The sequence below is a fragment of the Nothoprocta perdicaria genome, unplaced genomic scaffold (genome assembly GCF_003342845.1).
Source record: "Nothoprocta perdicaria isolate Ctin4 unplaced genomic scaffold, notPer1 scaffold_89, whole genome shotgun sequence".
Classification (NCBI taxonomy): Eukaryota; Metazoa; Chordata; class Aves; order Tinamiformes; family Tinamidae; genus Nothoprocta; species Nothoprocta perdicaria.
The window spans coordinates 1,023,739-1,041,337 of record NW_020456187.1 but is presented as its reverse complement, the minus strand read 5'-3'; the positions used below and the strand labels follow the sequence as shown (position 1 = coordinate 1,041,337).

Below are 17,599 nucleotides of genomic sequence, written 5' to 3'. Positions count from 1 at the left end.
CTTGGCGTGGATGGAGAGCAAACAGTGGATAGTAGAAAGGGTTGATGTAGTAGATTAGATCTAACTTTCCAGTAAGAACTAAAGTATGTTTTGGTCTCCAGCAGAATAATGGTATCTCAGTGACTCCCCTACTTTTCCACACTAGATGTGTTCCTAGGGCTATATCTAGAGAATCTCCACTATTTCAACTCTTTCTACTTTGAGTAGCTGTGTTACTCCAAAAGTTCTAGGCTGGGAGTGTTTCTCTCACCCCTCTCCTCAGGGGTGAGCATATCTTAAGCCTGAGGCCTTTGCCCTGTATCAAGCTGAATGTGTTGTTTTTTCAGGTGATCCACCACAAGCTGCTGCCTGGATTGGCCAATGTATTCTCTATTTGCTAATAATGGTTTTTGAGAAAACTGTGATAAGTCTGGTCCTGCTTATCCCAGGTTGGACAAAGGTAAGCTCCTTAGTTCTATATTTCTGGCCACAACCACTGTGGCTTACTGCTTATCTTTTTTACCCTATTGATGACTTCTGTTGTCACAAGTTACCACCTTTAATCCTTGTGACTTGTAGACAGCTCTTTGATTGTTAGCAATTACTTAGGTTTGGTGAAATATGTATTTTTAAAATASTTTGGCTTTTGGTACATTCAAGCTAATTAGACAAATTAGTAAGAATTTCTTTTTCCATCCTTGAAAAGATAAAATTATTTGGGCTGCAGCAGAGATCTCTTGGTTTGAGGCTTATTTGTGTATTTCTGCCTTGCCAGAAAAATGCTGTGCCACTTTGTCAAGTTGTTTCACGTTGAGGTTTCATGATCCCATGAAACTAGCTTAGAAGATTTTTTTTGAAATTAACCTCTAGCCAAGATGTCCCATTCACACACATGCACTTTCTGACGGTAGCTCACTCAGTGATGGCTGGTATTTTGGTCATGAGTTTCTCAGCAAGAATAATCCCATGGATGTAACTAGAGAGGTGGTTTAGGTAGATCCCATGGGTAATTCAATGATACAAACCTGTTCTGGGAGTTGCTGGGAGTCATTTTGCTGTTAAGTGCTCTTAAAGTTGATGCAGGCTCTTGAGTTTTGTTGCAATCTGGAAGCACTTAAGCACTGAGGTTTCCAGGCACGGTAGATTGCAATGGTCAGACTTAGAAAATGAACGTGAATATTTGCATGTAGTGGTATGTGAACATGTTGTTCAGCAAGATCCAGAAATGCTGCTGGCTTCCCTTCAGTGCACCTCGTGTGTGGCTGGTGTCTGTATTTTGCAACTAGGCTCTAAGAAGCCAAGGAAAATCCCACCAGTTGTCATCATGGATAATTAAACTGGAACACTAGCAGTGCTCAGTAGTTCTGTAGAAAATTGGATATTTAGCAGCTGAACTAAAGGATAACCCTTGTCACCTTTGGAAGAGCTGAGTAAAGAAAATGCTGCAGAGCCCTAACTAGGAACTGGCCAGTAAATGAAGGGAGGTAATTTGCTACCAAGAACCTACAACAGAGTTGTTCAATGTTGTTGTAATGCTGTTGTGCTTGTTGTAAATGTTGTAAGTTGTAAAAGTTGTAAGTGCTGTTTTCTCTGCAGCTTCAAGAGATTCTTCTGGATTACATCCCAAACCCCCAGTTGGAGCTGGTGTTGGTGATGCTTGTTGTGCCTTTTGTAGTCAATGTAAGTGCCTCTACAAGTGCTAGATGATGCTTGGAACAACCCTCTCTAAGGGGAGAGATGCGTATGGACATGGGAAGAGTGATGAAATGGAGGTGAAGGTGTAATTTGAGGGACTTATGTGTAAAAGTCCATCCTGTTGTTCCRTGATCTATTAACAATGGGTTCTTCATCATGCATATTTTTAAACATTGTTATATAGTTGAGGAAGAAAAAACAATTTTGCCTTTATGGTACTTGCCAAGCAAAAAGTCCATAAGAACAGTACTTACTAAGTACTCCAACTCTTGAACTCCAACTTTTATTTAATAACCCCTCCTGTTTTATATAGAATACTCTTAGAAAATAGCCCATAACTATGGGCCAAAGAATGGCCAAAAACTTGTAAGTGTTCTCAGATCACATTGAGGCTGAGGTTCCACTGTAGTAGTTACTTGGCTGTCCTGGGAACTTGTCACTTCAATAAAAGCCATGACAGCATTCAAAAAGGTCTCTCTTGGCAACTGTAGTGMTATGTACTTGGTAGGGTTGCATCAGATTGCTTTACAATAACAACCACACAGAACAGAGCCAATGTGGATACAAAGTCCTGCTAAAATAGGGKATTTGAACTTATTGCAAGGTGATAGGTGATTGCCAGGGTCAGACCTTCTGCTGGATGTGGTCTTTGACCACTTGAAAAGCTAGAAGCTAYAATTTTACCTTGATTGGAAGGACTTCTTAGCACTTGAATGGATATATTGAAACTCTTACAATAGATGTAATCAAAGCAGGTGAAAAGTAGAAGCCCAAAGGTTAGAGATGAGCAGATAGTACTGCTGCTCATATCTGATCATGCTGTATAAATTTTTTTAGCTAGAAAAGTATGATACCACACAAAGTTGTCCAGCTTGCCCAGATCTGACTTTCTTCTCAAAACTTGTTTGGTAAAGCTTCTTGAAAACTCAACTTTTTTTCTGCTTCCCCTGAGTGAGTAATCCTTCACCTACAGCTCAGTTGCTGTAGTGCAGGTGCTTTCCTGGCAAAAAAAACCTTGACCTACTAATAGTCTTTCACTGGGTTTCCAGCAAATATAGAATTTATTTCATTTTATTTAATCATTGGAAAGAACCTGAGGAATTTGTCTACTCCAACTCTCATGTACACCCCTGATACAGATTGCTCAAGCCCGGAGACTTGGAGAAGAAATATYTGTAGTATATTTTATACTGCATTGTGTTTGGGTCTCTGCAGTTTACTCATGTAAATCCTTTCCCTTCCCCTTTCTTCCTCTCAAGGCTATAATGTTCTGGGTTGTGGACAGCTTGATCATGAGGAAATACAAGCAGAAGGATACCCTGGACATCAATGGATCCATAGAAACCCCACGGGCTAGGAGAACAGAGGAATCTCGGGTAAGGCCAAAGATGTTCTGCACACAAACCCAGGCTGTRAGCCTGGGGTTTGGCTTTTATGCTTTACCTATATATGCTCTTAACTATTCAATGTATCATTATGATAGGATTATTTTGAGCAATGCTTCAAAAATAAGTGATGATTCTGTTAGGACAGAACTTCTCATGTTTGCAGCTGAGGTCAATATAGGAATATTTACTGGAGAAATCTGAATCTCTTAACAAGGAGCAGTTTCACAGCCTACATAGAGCTATACTTCAGTAACACTAAATGAACTGGTTTTACACAAATATGGGCTTATTTGAACGGCAAGCTGAAGCTGATGTTCAAAAAGCTGAAGCTTTAGCACTGTCGCTCAAAGACTGTGCTTTCTTTATAGTGAGTGGTGGCATCCTATTTCCTTGTTTTGGCTGCAGATGGTCCAGATGGGAATCCTGTTTTGTCACTGTTAAACTCCTCAGATTAACTGTAGGAATTTGTATTTTGTATAGCTTGAACTTGACACTGAAAGGCTGGGGAGGGAAAATAACCCACTACCAGCAGATTTTATTCTTGTTGACGCACAGTTCATCAGACAGATAGGGGCTACACTTCAGATTTGGGGTTAGAGTCACAGATGAAGTAGCTGAACTGAGTTTCCTTCCTTCCTTCCTTCCTCTGATTCCTAGGCTCAGTTTCACAGCACTCCATGTGTGACTTAAAATATCCTGCAGGTCACTGGCAAGTTCTGCTAAGATAAAACAGAATCTAGCAGTTGCATGCTGGCTTCTGAAGTAGCTTCTGGTGAGGAATTTAAGCTGAACAGGGAGAGATTTTTTTTTGCTTTTTTTCAGCACATGTTCTGTACTCTCGTGACGCTGACTGCAAAGCCAGAAAATATCTGTTAAACAGCAACTCTYATCTTGCGCTTGCTTATGCACAGAATAGTAGCTTTATTTATTTGATGATCTGTGTAAGAACAATGGCTTAAACTGCTTAAAGGCACAGTGGAGAAATTCCCACTACTGATGGTGATGTGGCATTAGAGGAATCTTCCCTGTTGGAGTGGTGAAAGGCAGATGTGAACAGCTGGTGAGACAAATGATTCACATCCTGGCCTGGCCTCCAAATAAACAGCTGTAGCTTGGCTACATCTGAAGACATCTGAACTGTCTGTCCCAGGGAGTTTACTGAGCTGTGTGTGGTGGGGACATCCTTGAGAAATATTCAGTGATTTGGAGATAAAAGCAAGGTGATGCCTGAATGAAGGGTACCATATCTTGGCAATTGTGCATCTACACGAGCAATTTGTGGACTCTTATTTAGGTATAATGACAGCTTAACTCTGGGCATGGGCTCTTCCCTATTCATGGTCCAGTCCTTAACTTTTCTTGYTGGTGACATATTCAGGAGAGGTATTTCCTTGGATTTGCTGGATTAGACGCTTGTTCAAAATACTGTGGTGATGGTCTGCTTTATTGAGTATAAATACATACTATATATGTATGTGTGTGCTCTTGCAGGTCTGAGATGATCTTAACATTATATCAGGTCAGAAGTGAGAGTAAGGAGATAATCACTTCTGAYTGAGGCTCCAGCTTTTTCCTAGCTCTTAACCTAAGCTTGGAACACTTAGTCTYATAAATGGTAATGTAAACATCTAGGCCTCTGCTGTGGATACAAAGATCGTCTTAGTTACCAGTCTGCTGTAGAAGGAGATAGTCTTCTGCCTTACTCCACTGAAGATGAATGTTTCATGGCCTCTATAYAAGTTTTGGATAATCTGAGAGCAACCTGTTCTTCTCTAGAAGCTGAGAAAGATGGTTACAACAGTCTGGTATAGGAATTTTCTCTAATAGCTGTTTTCATGTAGCTGAGCAGAGGCAGGTTCTTTCAAGCAATGGAAATGGGACTCCCAGGGATCAGCTCTTACAGTCAAAAACATTTCCAGTCTTTCAAGTACTTGAATCCTTTCATTAGATACATGAAGTCTTGCTGAGGCCTTTAACAYGCAGATGATCTGTTCTTCATTGGTGTGGAGCTATTTAGGGAACCAGAGTTGTCTGCTGAGACTATCTCCTTCCTGATATGATGTGGTTAGTGCTGGACCAAAGGTACACRAACCAAGTCTGGGCCAGAGAAGGTAGCTAATGAAGCAAAACAGTAATGCCTGTTTCATAGAATCAGAGTTTCTAGCATACATGGTTTTTCCACAGCCCCTTGGGCCTTAGGGTAACCATAGGCAGCTCCATAAATTCATAACTACTTCATAAATTGCCATTTTAGGCTAGGAGTTAAAAACAGTTGTCTGGCTGAGCCTCAGAGTCAGATTGGCAGGAATCTAGCCTCAAAAAAAGAGAAGATGGGTGCTATTTGTTGCCAATAATTTGTTGCCAATTTGTTAAAATGAGAGGATTTCTCCCTTCCCTCTTCCTGCCCTAGTGTAGGGGGAGGGAGAGTGAGTGGCTGAGCAGCATCTGGGCACGGGGCTGGCTGAGGCTAATGTGTCCAGCAGTTTATCAGGGTTCATCAGGACCGTCTAGCAGCAGGCGCCAACTGCTCCCCATCACGCTGCCTACTTGAATTTCAACCCTTTGCCTATCTCTCCAATAAAGAGTGTCATTATTTTCACTTGCGGTAGCAGTTAGGATAAGGAGCAGGGAAGGGGGAGAGGAAGTGAGGGCTGCAGTTAACCTGTTGAAGACCTGCCTTTGGATCCTCCTACTGGAATGGCTCACTGGTTCCACAGCTGCAACGCAGGATTGCCCCTTTCTCAGTGGTTTTAGGGCTCTTTTTGTGGAGCCACAGATGCTAAACTGGACTCTTGTTTATAATGGATGATGAATTTTTTCAGATTTTTTTTGTAATACTGAAATCCCATGGGGTGAGAGAATTCCTCCTTGTTGCTGGAGGAATTTCACCCTTCCTTCCAGACAAATATTAACTTTTTTCCTTTTGCAAATTTTTGTTGTGACTTTTTTTAATAAATCATGTTGCCTCTTTTGCCCTTTTAGGGGATGGGAAGAGATTACTCTGGAGTACCAGTTCAGGTCCAGTGCTGGTCAGCCTGGGGGAAAGGGCTGATCTTTGTGGCCYAATTTTCAGACCAAGGCCAGGATGTTGCTAGAGTCTCTTCTCCCTTATTCTTGCAAGTGCTCATAAGCTTCATCTTATCAGTAGTTTCTTTGTTTTCTCCACTCAGAAAACAAGTCAGACTCTAATGTTTTGTTGAACTCTTTGAACTGGTTTTGGTTTTTTTTTCTTTTTTTCTTCTAGGGAGGAGTTTGAGTTGCTACTGCTTTTTCTCCCATTTCCTTTTTAAGATTGGCTGTTTCATAGACTGGTATTATGGTAAAACTTTGCCTAATAACAGGAGTACTTGGAAGAACCATATAGGATGAAAACAGAGGACAATTTGATGTGGTTGGAAAGCTAAATAGAGACTTGCCYTTAGTCAATGTTGGCAGTTCAGTGTCTGTCCCAATTCCTTGCTTAGGAACTGTGTTGACTAGGCAGATCACTAGAGTGAAGATATTACTGAATGCTAATACCTCTGCTGCTTGGCTTTAATTATCAAGTAGTATTCTAAGAGCAAGTTTGATTAATTTGTGACTTAGCTGAGTTCATTTTAAATGAATTTTAAATCTTGGGATGCCCTCAAGTGTCTGATCCCTAGGTGAAAGCTAAGGAAATTGCAGAGGCTCTTCTGGAAGGCCACTGTCCCACTGACTGCCTTGGGAACATGTCTAAGCCAAGAAGTAGGATGTGGTAGAATGGTTCTGCCTGTGCTCCAGGCAGGTGATGTTGGCAAACAACTTTCCACAGCTGGAGATGGAATTTGCCTCTGAGCTCTTCTTCTGCCTATGCTGTAGTTTTCCATTCAATCTTGCTCTGCCACAGAGATCCCTTGATAAGCCTGGGGAAGGAGCAGCAAACAAGTATGCAGCCTATTCCCCTAGTCTGGAGGGGAGCATGTGGGTAGCCTTGTTTCTGGAGTGTGACCCTGATCTGTTTTGCAAGCCACTGGCCTCACAGTGTGGAGGGGAATGCACAAAGGATGTGATGACTGCTGAATGAGAYGGTAGCACATTGTCCTGTGACTGGGAAACCACGGTCCATTCCCAGCTGCACCCCTGACCTGGACACATCTGCAAAGCAAGCCTCTTGTGCAAGCTGTGCTTACAATGTTCAAGATGGCCTTTTGCTAGAAAAAAAGTCACTTGGCATGGTGGACGCTGGTCATTTATTCACTGTCACAGCAAAACTAAGTTCGTTGGTGAATGGCAGCTGGCTGGCCACTGGACCAGCTCATTTGTAGGTGCAAGCATCCCCCAAGGAAAGACCACCTAACAAGTCTTTGTTGCTTCTAAACTTGTCTATGGTTCTGAGGGTATATCCTGTGGCTGTTGTAATGATGAGATGCCTTTTCAGGGTGAAGCTCTTCATAAAAGAGTGGAAAGGCCCCTGGAGAACTTTGAGCACCTCCATGAAGCCTTCAGCACAAGTGACCTCATGTGAGCTGCATGACAGGCAGGCAGTAGCCTGCAGGTACGAGGTTCTGAGCCTGCTCTGCCAGCTCTGTGTGGCTTTAAGAATTTTAAACTGAAACTCACCTTAATTTCCAGATCACTAGACCCTAAAGCTACCTTCTTACAGCCTCTTGGTGTCAGTTTGGTGGCCTATAGTGTTATGTGTAATTACCTGCCTGTTTCCTCTAGTTCAACAGTGTCATGGTATTTGTGGTGATAAACAGAGGAACAGCCTTCCAATGTATTTATCTTCTTTAAAATTTAAATTCCTTGAGACCAATAGTGGAAAAAGCTTTAATCTGAACTACTGCTGTTTGAATCTGTGCTGTTGTGAAGATGATRAAATCGGACAGGGGCTGGAGTGTGTGCAAGGGTGTGGAGGAAAACTTCCCCCATGGCTCTTGTTTGAAGCCATTGATTCATTGCAGTTTGTTTTTCCCTATTTAGTTTTTTGTTGCTGTGGTTACTAGCCCCAGAGTGCTGCCTAGATGGTAACAAATGGAAGATGTTTTTTCATAGCAGTGTCCTGAGATAGCTACTGATAAGACCAATTCCCTACGCCCTGGATTTTTGCCTTAGAGAGCACTGGGCTCTGGGATTAGCCAGGCAATATGCATTACAGCTCTGGGTGAAAATACCAATGTGTTCCCTGGTTTTGCACCTCCTGACTGCATARTATTGCAGTACTATGACTTGGGCAGACATGCTCCATGGGCAGCCCATCAGAGTGAATCAAGAGGCCATTCAGCTCCTGAAGCCCAACAGGGTCATAGGGGGCTGGTGCTAGAACAGAAGGTCTCTGCAGCCTCCTTGGAGCAAACTGCATTTGTATGGGGATTGTGGAGTAACCTGTTTGCATCCTGTAAATGCTCTGGGCTGGTGGTAGTAACTCAAAAGAGTCTGTTAATAGCTGTGAGTCTGAAGTTAGCAGCTGAGAAGTGTTCCTGGAGGCAATGGGGCAGCCTCTGATCATGCAGAGGACTCTCTTATTTGGAGAGAAAGTGATGAGAGATTTCAGAGCTCTTCAACTTTCCGATTTTTTCTTGAGCCAGGAGCTGATATGTAAGATATCAATAAGGTGATGTCAGGATAGTAAGCACCCCCTGACCTTGATGTCTCTGGATGAACTAATATGGATAAACTAGTGATTTTGCTTGGTCCTATGTCTGTGTGTGTATGTTGGGGTTTTTTTTTTGTTGTTGTAGGTTTTTGGTTTGTGAGTTTTCTTTGTTTTTTCTTCCCTCCTCTCCTGCCAGAACTGTGGAGGCAGAAAGCAGCTGGGAGGTCCAGGACAAGGTTTTGGTTTGGTACAGCTTTTTGCAAAATATGTTGCCTCATTTTTGCACACCTTCCCTGAGGCTGCAGCCAGGTCTGAACATGCCTGTCTGGGCAYGAGTCCCAGATCACTGTCCCTCAGTGAACAATTTTCATCTTCCTGCTCTGCTCTTGAGGGGTTTGGGGCATGAATGTGATGCTTGCACCCAGATCTATCCATCTGTCACTGGAGAGCAGCTGAAGTTGATGGACAAGCTGATCTCAAGAYATTTTTCTCTGCTAGTGAGGCCTGCATGTGGTAGTCAACTCTGGTGTCAATGTCCAACCCCTTTGGCGAGCCACTGCTTAGGTATTTTCCTAATAGAGAAGCTGAGAGCATCAGCCAAGGAAGCATCAGCTGTGTGTGACAGGACTTTCTCATTCAGCATCTGTCTGTTCTCTCTAGGTGTTGCTCTCACCAGATGGGGATTATGATCACTCTGAAAGCGACCAGGATACTTCAGGACTCCAGGGAACAAGCCAGAAGATGAGGCAGCCCAGCTATCAGGTGGTCATCTGACAACACCAGGACAAGTGTGGAAGGCTGTAATCCTTGAGCTGGTCTCAAAAGGCAGGGTGGGGGATGTTAGTTGATCCCCTTGGGTCAGTGGAGTTCATTTTGTCTGCCTCCTCAAGACCTCTCCCTCTGCAGTTGTCTCTGGTGGCTGTGCATTCTGTACAGGCTCAGCAGTTGGCAATATTTGCTTTACTGGTCTGGCCATAACTGGACATGTGCAGGCACATTTTTGGATAGGTTGATGGAAATGGGCTGCTTCTGGCTGGCCAACTGGGTGTAACTTTGTCAGGGCTTAGACTGAAATTGAAAGTTAAATATGCCTTTTTATATTAAAAATCTATCTTGTACTAATTGAACTGTGACACTACTACATGCACAAATGGTCAAACCTGGTTGGTTAATACATATTTAAAAATTTTGACTTGGGAAGATGACTTAGTGGGTCTGATGCTTTTTACTGTTTTATAAGGAATGTAATAAATGTTTGACCTAGAACTGCCTTGTCTTTGAAATGCCTTTACTGTGTTTTGCAAGAATTCAACTCTATAAAGGAGAGGAAGGGGATTTGCTTAAGTCTCTCTTGAACAGTGCTTTGCAAAGCAAGCTGCCTTTCCACAAAGGACCTCTTCTAGAAAACCAAAGAGAGAGCAGAGCCACTGCTCACTTCCTATAGACTGGTCATATCAGCTAAGGAGAGGTGGTGAAGAAGGAACTTCTGCTGATGCTTCTGTGTAGTATCAGTTCTTATCTTGGATGGCAGTTCAGTCTGGAATCTTAATCCCAATTGTCAGTTTATAAACTTGTTTTGCTAGGGGAGGTGATTCCTTCTCTTTTACTGCATTTAAAACAAATGTAAGCTGATCCAAAATCTGCATCTCAAGARTCAACAAGCAGTGTTAACCAGCATTGAAACTCTGGGTATCATGGAATGGTTTAGGGTGGGACTTACATAAGGGAAGACCTGTGGGACATCTTGGATCCAGGCATCTTCCACTCTAGGAATGAGGTTTGGGGCTTTGGACTTGCTGTCTTGTTAACATACAAAGCAAGAATGCAAAACACTATGCAACTCTCCAGGGAGAGAGCAGCTGCACACAGCCCAGCAGTGCATTAGGCAGATGCAGTGGTAATGAGACAGGCCCTGCTCTAAGCACTGTTGGTTTGGCTGAGCCAGGATCCACTGAGCTGAAGAGGAAAACACAGGTGAGCTGTAGACACATGCTAGTGTGTGTTGCAAAACAGTCAGTCTCCTTTTATTTTATATGTGCTTTTTCTTCTTCCAAGAAAAATATGCTTTAATTAGGAATAGGAAGTAAAGGGTTTGGATTTTCAAACTTGGTTTTTAAAGGACTAAAACCATCTAACTTAAGCTAGAAGTGTAAAGCTTTTCAATTTCAAAGTTTCAATTACAAGCTTTAGATGCCAATCCAACTTTTGTGTGCCCCTTAGTGAATTACAGAGTTGGCTTGCAGCTGTGCAGCCTTCTATCTGGAAAAGAAATCCCCTTTATTCTTCCTTGCTACTAATAAAGGTTCAAAAACCATACTTGTTTCAAGAGTGCTTGCTAGCATAAATGGTGCACACCTCTGAATTCATATTGCATAGGACATGTTTCACAGTGCAACTCTAGCTTCACCTCCAGTGCTGTCTGAGGTCTTCAGTGAAAACTCTTAGCTTTTTYATTTTTTTTCCTCTTCCCCTCTGAGCATTCTCAGAATAGACCATAGCAGGGTAAGACCCGTTCTAATTTCATGAATCCTTAATTTTCAGGAGTTCTGTTTCCTTGTCTTAAATATTGACATGTATTGCTCTCCTAGCAGTGCTTTTTTTCCTTTTGTCCTCCAAAGTGATTGCTCAGTCCTCATTCCCGGACTATCTGAGCATCTTATAGTCTTTGTACTGCTATATAGTGCTCTGAGATGCTTTGTAAAGTGGGAACAAATGTATGTATATATCCTTGCATGTGCACTTGTAGTGTGTTTCCTGGAAGTGCTCTCAAACACCAATAAGATGTTTATGGACCAAGACTGGAGCATGTTCTTCTGGTGCAGGAATGCCATTATCCTATCTTAAAGACAGAAGAAACTGAAGTTTGTGGTCTCAGACCTACCTTTCTCTTGCTATCCTCAGGGCAGCAGATGCTTGTCTGGTCCTGGTGTGTTTGATGCTTGGATCTGTCCTCTCTCTGGTTAAATTCCTAGTTTGGTGCGGGAATGCATCCCTAAGCCCAGTCGGCTAACATGCTTCCTACCACGTGTGCAGAGACTGAAGAACATCACTGAGAACTCCCAACTTACCACTGACTTGAGACTGGATCTTTTGGCTGTGTGGTAACATGAACTTGTTCAGCAGCATAAAACATGTACCCTTAGCTCCAAAGATTGTTTCAACGCTGGCAAATGAAAGCTTCACTGCAGCATTCACTGTAAAAATATTTATTGTGAAATGGATAACTGGAGCTTTTATGAGAAGTTGCGCATATTGCTCTAAGTGCTTTGCATGGCTGGGAAGTGTTTTTTTTTCTAACCTGAATGAAATGTTTCCTTAGCTGGGAAAGAGGAGCAATGATGCACCTGAAGCATTAGCAATATATGTATCTTTATATGTATATACAGGAGAGGTGAGAGGGGAGCCAASTGATCCTCTTAGCAATACATTTGAAAAGCAAAACGTGGGAGAGTGAAGATTTCAAAGAAATCCCTTGCAGTAAGGGCAGTGCAAAGGAAGGCACCTGGTGAACCTGGGACTGTCTAGAAATTCACTACCATATTCCTGCTTGCATTGTGCTAGTGAAATGGGAGTTTATTTCAGAATAACCTGGGTGACTTTAAGACTGTGTTCTTAGGAAGAGGACCTGGCTTCGCAAAAGCTCTTGTTTTCTTATTCCTGGCTCCTGTGCRTGTCAATGAACCTTAGCTTCTTTGGCTATGGTGTGCTCAGGCTTGCACTGACTATCTTGCCTTCTGTTCTCTCCTGTAAGAGGGCTGTTTCCCAAGAAAGCTGGGCCTAAAGCAGTGCTTTGCTTCAGGTTTCATTCCAAAGCACAAGCCTTGGCATGAATTTTGTGCTGGCTCTGAGCTTTCTATAGGGACCTTCCAGAGCACAATTAAATTTAGTTGGTTGCTTTTAGCTATTTCTCTATCCCCACAAGGCATGGTGTGAATAAGCAACTRTGCTAGCCTTCCTGCCCTCGTAGCTGCTGCTGGTGCAGTGCTAGCGCTATCTTGATGGCCAGGCAGCTGGAAAACACCCATGCTCCAGCAAATGGACCTCCTACAACAGCAGTATGATTTAACTTTAAAATTTGCAAAGAAATTGGTGATGAGGGAACCTATTTCTGTAGGTCTCTGGCAACTCCTTATTTCTCTGCTAACACATGGATATAATTTAGCTGCTGAAGATACTTCCACCCCCACTCTCCTCCTCCTTAATGCTGGAAAGGCAGAGTATCCATGAGCTCAACTTGGCCTTTCCATGTAAATATCTTTGGAATTGCCAAAGTCCTTGTTGGCCAAGTTCTCTCCTAAGCAATCCCCTGTGGCTGATGTATAGCATTATTCACGGATGCTTCATTTTAAAATAGATCACAGCCTTGCCATTGGGGTTTGGAGGCTTCTTTGCACCACCTGCAGTGGGGGTGGTTGGCAGGTCCTTTCCTAAGGTCCTTGTTGCCAAAYTCTTAGTGTACAAATTCCTGCAGTATAAAGAAAGAGAAGCAGCCAGGGAGACTAGGCTGAAAATTTTCTTAAGGCTTGGAGTAAATAAAGACTTCCTCCCTGATTAGAAAAGCAGCATAGGAAAGTCTAGTCTGAATTCAAGTTGGGCTCTCTTTCATGCAGTCATGAGCTCTCATAGGTTGTGGTTCATTTCTAGAGAGCTGAAGTCTCTGCAGAACTTAAGCTTAAGGAAGTGGCAGCTCACAGTGGAAGCTTGTTTTTCTCTTAAGGATAAAAGAATCTGGTGAACCTGAAAGGTTACCTAAATGAGATGCTTCATCGAATGAGAACTGACAACACTCATGGTAGTGCTAAAGACTCAAGGTTCACAAGGCTTGTGTTCTGAGGCAGCAATGAACCAAGTGATGGTCTGTGCCATTCATTAACAGGTCTGTAGTGTTTTAGAGAGCACTGTGGTAGTGGCTAATGCAGACCCTGCCCTGATGGCCCAGGAAGCAGAACTCTCCTGAGTTTTACTGACTTAACTTTTCAATTTCTTTGTTACCTCTTTGATGCTAATGGATCTCTGTAGATGAATATCCACCCATGTCTTCCCCCTCTCTCTGCCCTTTTCCCAGGAAGCGTGGTGGAATCAGGTGCTCCAAACCATAGCTTTGTGACATGTATCGCTCAAGGTTGACTCTTTAGGTGTGTACCAAGCTGTCTTATTTGTGCCACTGGGGATATTGCACAGACCACTGGATGGGTTTATTTTAGGGCCAGCAGTTCTCTGTAGTGTCAGATATGAGTGCTGGCCCCTTTCTCCTTCCCCTTCCACTAGGAGAGTGCTGACCATGCCCTTAAACAGTGTTCTTAACCCTTCSCTCCCCTTGTCTTCAAGAACTTGATGACCCTTTTTCATCTAGGATGAAAAAAAGACAGCTATTTCAAGGGGAAAAACCTTGGTTTCTTCGGCACACACAAAGAAAAAAAAATCATAAGCTGCCTAGTTCTAGAGGCTTCAGAAAGGGACTGTCACACATGGTGCTGCAAYGTGATATTATGAATGGTCTTAAAGGTTATTAAATCATCCCAAAGTTGGTTCCTGTGTCAAAAGGATGAGAAGCCAAATAGTCTCTATAGCTCCCGTCAATCAGTTTGTCCGCGTTGTTTTTGGCAAACCAGCAGTCAACTTCTTGCTGGCCATTGTAGATCCTTCTCTGTTTCCATACAACAGGAACGAGTCGTCCCTTGACTTTCAAGGTGTTTGTAGGGTTTGACTTTAATGCTTCAGTTTTGTTCTGACCAGCCTGTGGATTACTCATGTTTAGAGATTCCTGAAGAAGTTTAACTTCATCTTTCAAGAACTGACCTGCAATGTAAGATAAAATTAACTCCATGAATAGCTGTTTTGTGTTTGTTTAYAAGTGTTTATGCTTTTTTTAAAGCAATCTATGTTTTGAAGATTCTTAGAGTATGTGATTGTGAAGGTCTTCTTCACAATAGCAATCTGAGTCTACCTCCCTCACACAGAGATGGGAATTACAATAAAATTCTGTTTCTTTTCCACTTGCCAAGATGCAAACTTTGAGCTGAAGAGCTTTTTGAACTTCCAGTAGGAAGAAACTCATGTTCCCCTCTGTGGGCTAAGGTTACTAGAGGATAATATCCCATCAGCAAGAAGAAAGATTTAGGCTTGAAGCTGCAAGTTCCCTTCCCTTGCTTTCCTGGGTACAAACCTTTCAAGGCCAAATCTATGTATTGATTTAGATTCTTGTATGGATGAGGGCCCTAAGCCCAAAACTGCACTCCTGAAGAATCATTCTCCGATTAAACTTGAGGTGTCTGAATGTCCTAGAAACTTCAGCCTCAGCCTTACAGCTGTGCACCGGACACCTGTGTGTCCTGAAGGCCCAAATTTTTGTAGGACCAAGCTGTTCACACAGCTCTGTGTGTGATTAGCCTGATCAAGATGAATAAATATCAGTACTTCTTGCTCTTCAAAAGGGCCCAGCCTTCTAGATGTTCTCTGACTCTACCTAAAGCCTAGCGTGGGGATGGCTCTTATTTCATGTCTCATCTTTGGGAAAAAAAAAAGGGGGGGAACAAGAACTATTAATTCTTGATAATGATCAGGCTCACATATGAGTAGCTCAGTCCTGCAAAGAATATAATCCCTATGGACTTGTGCAGGTGCAGAGCTCAAGGCTATAACCCAGTGATCTCCAGTAGTGCAATAGCTCTGTGGGTCAAGCTCTCCTTTGGAAGATCTTTTGAAATACATGTATGCTGTCTTTCACTTTATCTCTATTGTTCAACCTTGGGGACTTCTAGCCCGTATATGTTAATGACAGCGGCACTGATGAATCAGAAAAAGAGTAGAAATGTGAAAACTGGCACAGCCCTGTGGCCAGGATAGTGAGAGACAGCTCCTATAGAGAAAGATCTTAAGAGAGTTGGAAATATGGGCATCAGAATAGTTATTTCTGAATGGAAGGAGAAGTCTTATGTAGAAACTTAATCCCCAACTTCTTTGTTCATGATTTCCTCTTCCTGTCTGTTAAAACGCTTTAGAAGGATCATTTTTCCCAAGCTATCTCAATATGTTCTCTTGGTATACTGCTGTGAACGTGAGAACCTGTTACATACCCAGTAGCCCATGGGAGTSAGGAGAGAGGCCTTTACTGTTGGAGATGTAGAAACCCAGATGATCCTTCTGATAGGGCGCTGGGTTCTTATAGTGGTGGATGAGGATAATAAAGCTGATTGTGTCTCGTATTGTCACGGTGATGTTGGAWTTGGCAGAGATGGACACCTCAAGGCTGTTGCTCTTCACTATGGCACTCCGGCCACAGGACAGAACAAGTCTTTCTCCATCATCCAGAATGATTCTGGTGGGTGTGATCTCTAGGTAGGATCTTTCTGGCTTGTTGCTGAGGATAGTGATGGTGCTGAAGTAAGTCCGGTGCTTCTTGTGGCCATTGGGTGGTGCAGGAGCTCCAATTAATTGCCCATTCACAGTTATACCTTGCAGAGAAAAATAATCAGTAAGTGAAAGCTGGAACCAAAGAATAAGCCTATTGTCTCAAAGATGGAAGTCCAGTATTCAAGTGCCGATTCACCACCACCTCATACTTGACTTTTTCACCTTGCAGGATTCCAAACAGCATAGCCAATATGTTGAAATTGGTTGCTTTATATACAGCAATGAAATTTATGCAAGTTCAGAAATAGTGACTTGCCCTGAACACAGGTGCCCCYAGTGTCCCTCACTGACTAAATTCTAAGATATCTAGTCTGTGAAAGCACAGAATTAGTGTTACTGTTTGGGTCAATGTGTTGAAGACTGAGCAGGGCCTGGAGAGGGAACAGATGGCCTGCAAATGTCTGAGGTGAAGTGCTCCTCAGGTGGCACTGAAAGAAATTTGGGATCTCAGTTTGCCATTGCAGAGGAGGACCCATAACCCTGCAATCCCACTGGGTTATTTCCAGCTTCCCCTGTGCTGCCATTCTGCTTTGCCTCAGTTTTGCCCTAGAACCATTTTTGAGTAGTCTAAGGCGCAGATCCCACTGGCTGAACTGAATCTTAGATGTCCACAGCAAAACCCCCAAGCATTTTGATGACTTTTGTGACTCCTTAACCTTGAAATATTCCCTACAGATCTCTGAATACATACTAGATAGTAACAATATGGGATGACAATTAGCCCGAGTCATTAACACTAAGATGAAATACCATCATCCTTGGGGGAACCTCTCATTCCTATCTGCATAGACTTAACCTGCCTAAGGAGTCTATTCTCCCCTAGCTTATTCTGTATTTATGCCCCAGAATCAGTGAAGAATACAAACACAATCTATGAAAAGAGTGTAAAGGAAATATTTCCAGGATCTGCAAGATCCTTGTCCACTAAGGCAAGCATGAATGTAGAAATATGGAGGCTACATCAGTGCCATACGAAATTCTTATGATTTTTATTTCTGTGATTGTCTATCTCGTTTGTAAGAACAAGTCCATGCATTTTCTCTGGTTTTGMTGTCCCTGCCTTCCACTACTTTTCTGCTCAAGGCATAATCCTCTTATTAGCTGCCCTACTTAGAATTCCAGATCGGATCAAACCAGAATGTGGGCCCCTGAAGATCAAGCTACCCCAGATCCTGAATTGTGCGATTTTTCTTATGGCTGTCATGATTTAATAGCAAGTTTGGTAGTTTCAGATAGTCTCAATGCTTGATTAGCTTGTTTGGATATTTCTGTCCTGAAGTGATCAGGAAGTAAAAAGTAGAGAAGAAAGTTCCAGTAATAAAGCAATTTCTGTAAACCCTTGTTGTTACAACTTCCACTTGTGTGATTTTGCAACTAGAGAACTACTGAAGCTTTTCCATTAATGTGTTGCCTTTGTAGCTGAAAAGTGAATGCTCTTTCTAGCAGGGAGCTGGCTGCATGGCTTGCCCAGACCCTGCATACTGAGCATCCAAAATGCCTGTGGCTGTTTGTTCAGCTGTGCCACAACCAGCAGTGTGTGCAAGCTCTAATCATCAGGAACTGAGTT

The 17,599-nt window shown here is 42.7% G+C and overlaps 2 protein-coding genes across 2 annotated transcripts in view; one reads left to right on the top strand and one right to left on the bottom strand.

Moving 5' to 3' along the window:
- The window catches only part of LOC112958574 (store-operated calcium entry regulator STIMATE-like), a 33,694-nt gene extending 23,847 nt beyond the window's left edge, over nucleotides 1–9,847 (top strand). The window contains exons 5-8 of the mRNA XM_026052454.1: nucleotides 327–439; nucleotides 1,576–1,659; nucleotides 2,934–3,050; nucleotides 9,280–9,847. Of these exons, the coding sequence (XP_025908239.1) occupies nucleotides 327–439; nucleotides 1,576–1,659; nucleotides 2,934–3,050; nucleotides 9,280–9,393 (428 nt within the window). The 3' untranslated portion in view covers nucleotides 9,394–9,847. The remainder of the gene's footprint in view (nucleotides 1–326; nucleotides 440–1,575; nucleotides 1,660–2,933; nucleotides 3,051–9,279) is intronic.
- Nucleotides 9,848–14,038: 4,191 nt separating this feature from the next.
- The window catches only part of ITIH5 (inter-alpha-trypsin inhibitor heavy chain family member 5), a 47,673-nt gene continuing 44,112 nt past the window's right edge, over nucleotides 14,039–17,599 (bottom strand). Inside the window, exons 13-14 of the mRNA XM_026052441.1 lie at nucleotides 15,696–16,073; nucleotides 14,039–14,418 (exon numbers count right to left, since the gene is read on the bottom strand). Coding sequence (XP_025908226.1) covers nucleotides 14,129–14,418; nucleotides 15,696–16,073 — 668 coding nt within the window. The 3' untranslated portion in view covers nucleotides 14,039–14,128. The remainder of the gene's footprint in view (nucleotides 14,419–15,695; nucleotides 16,074–17,599) is intronic.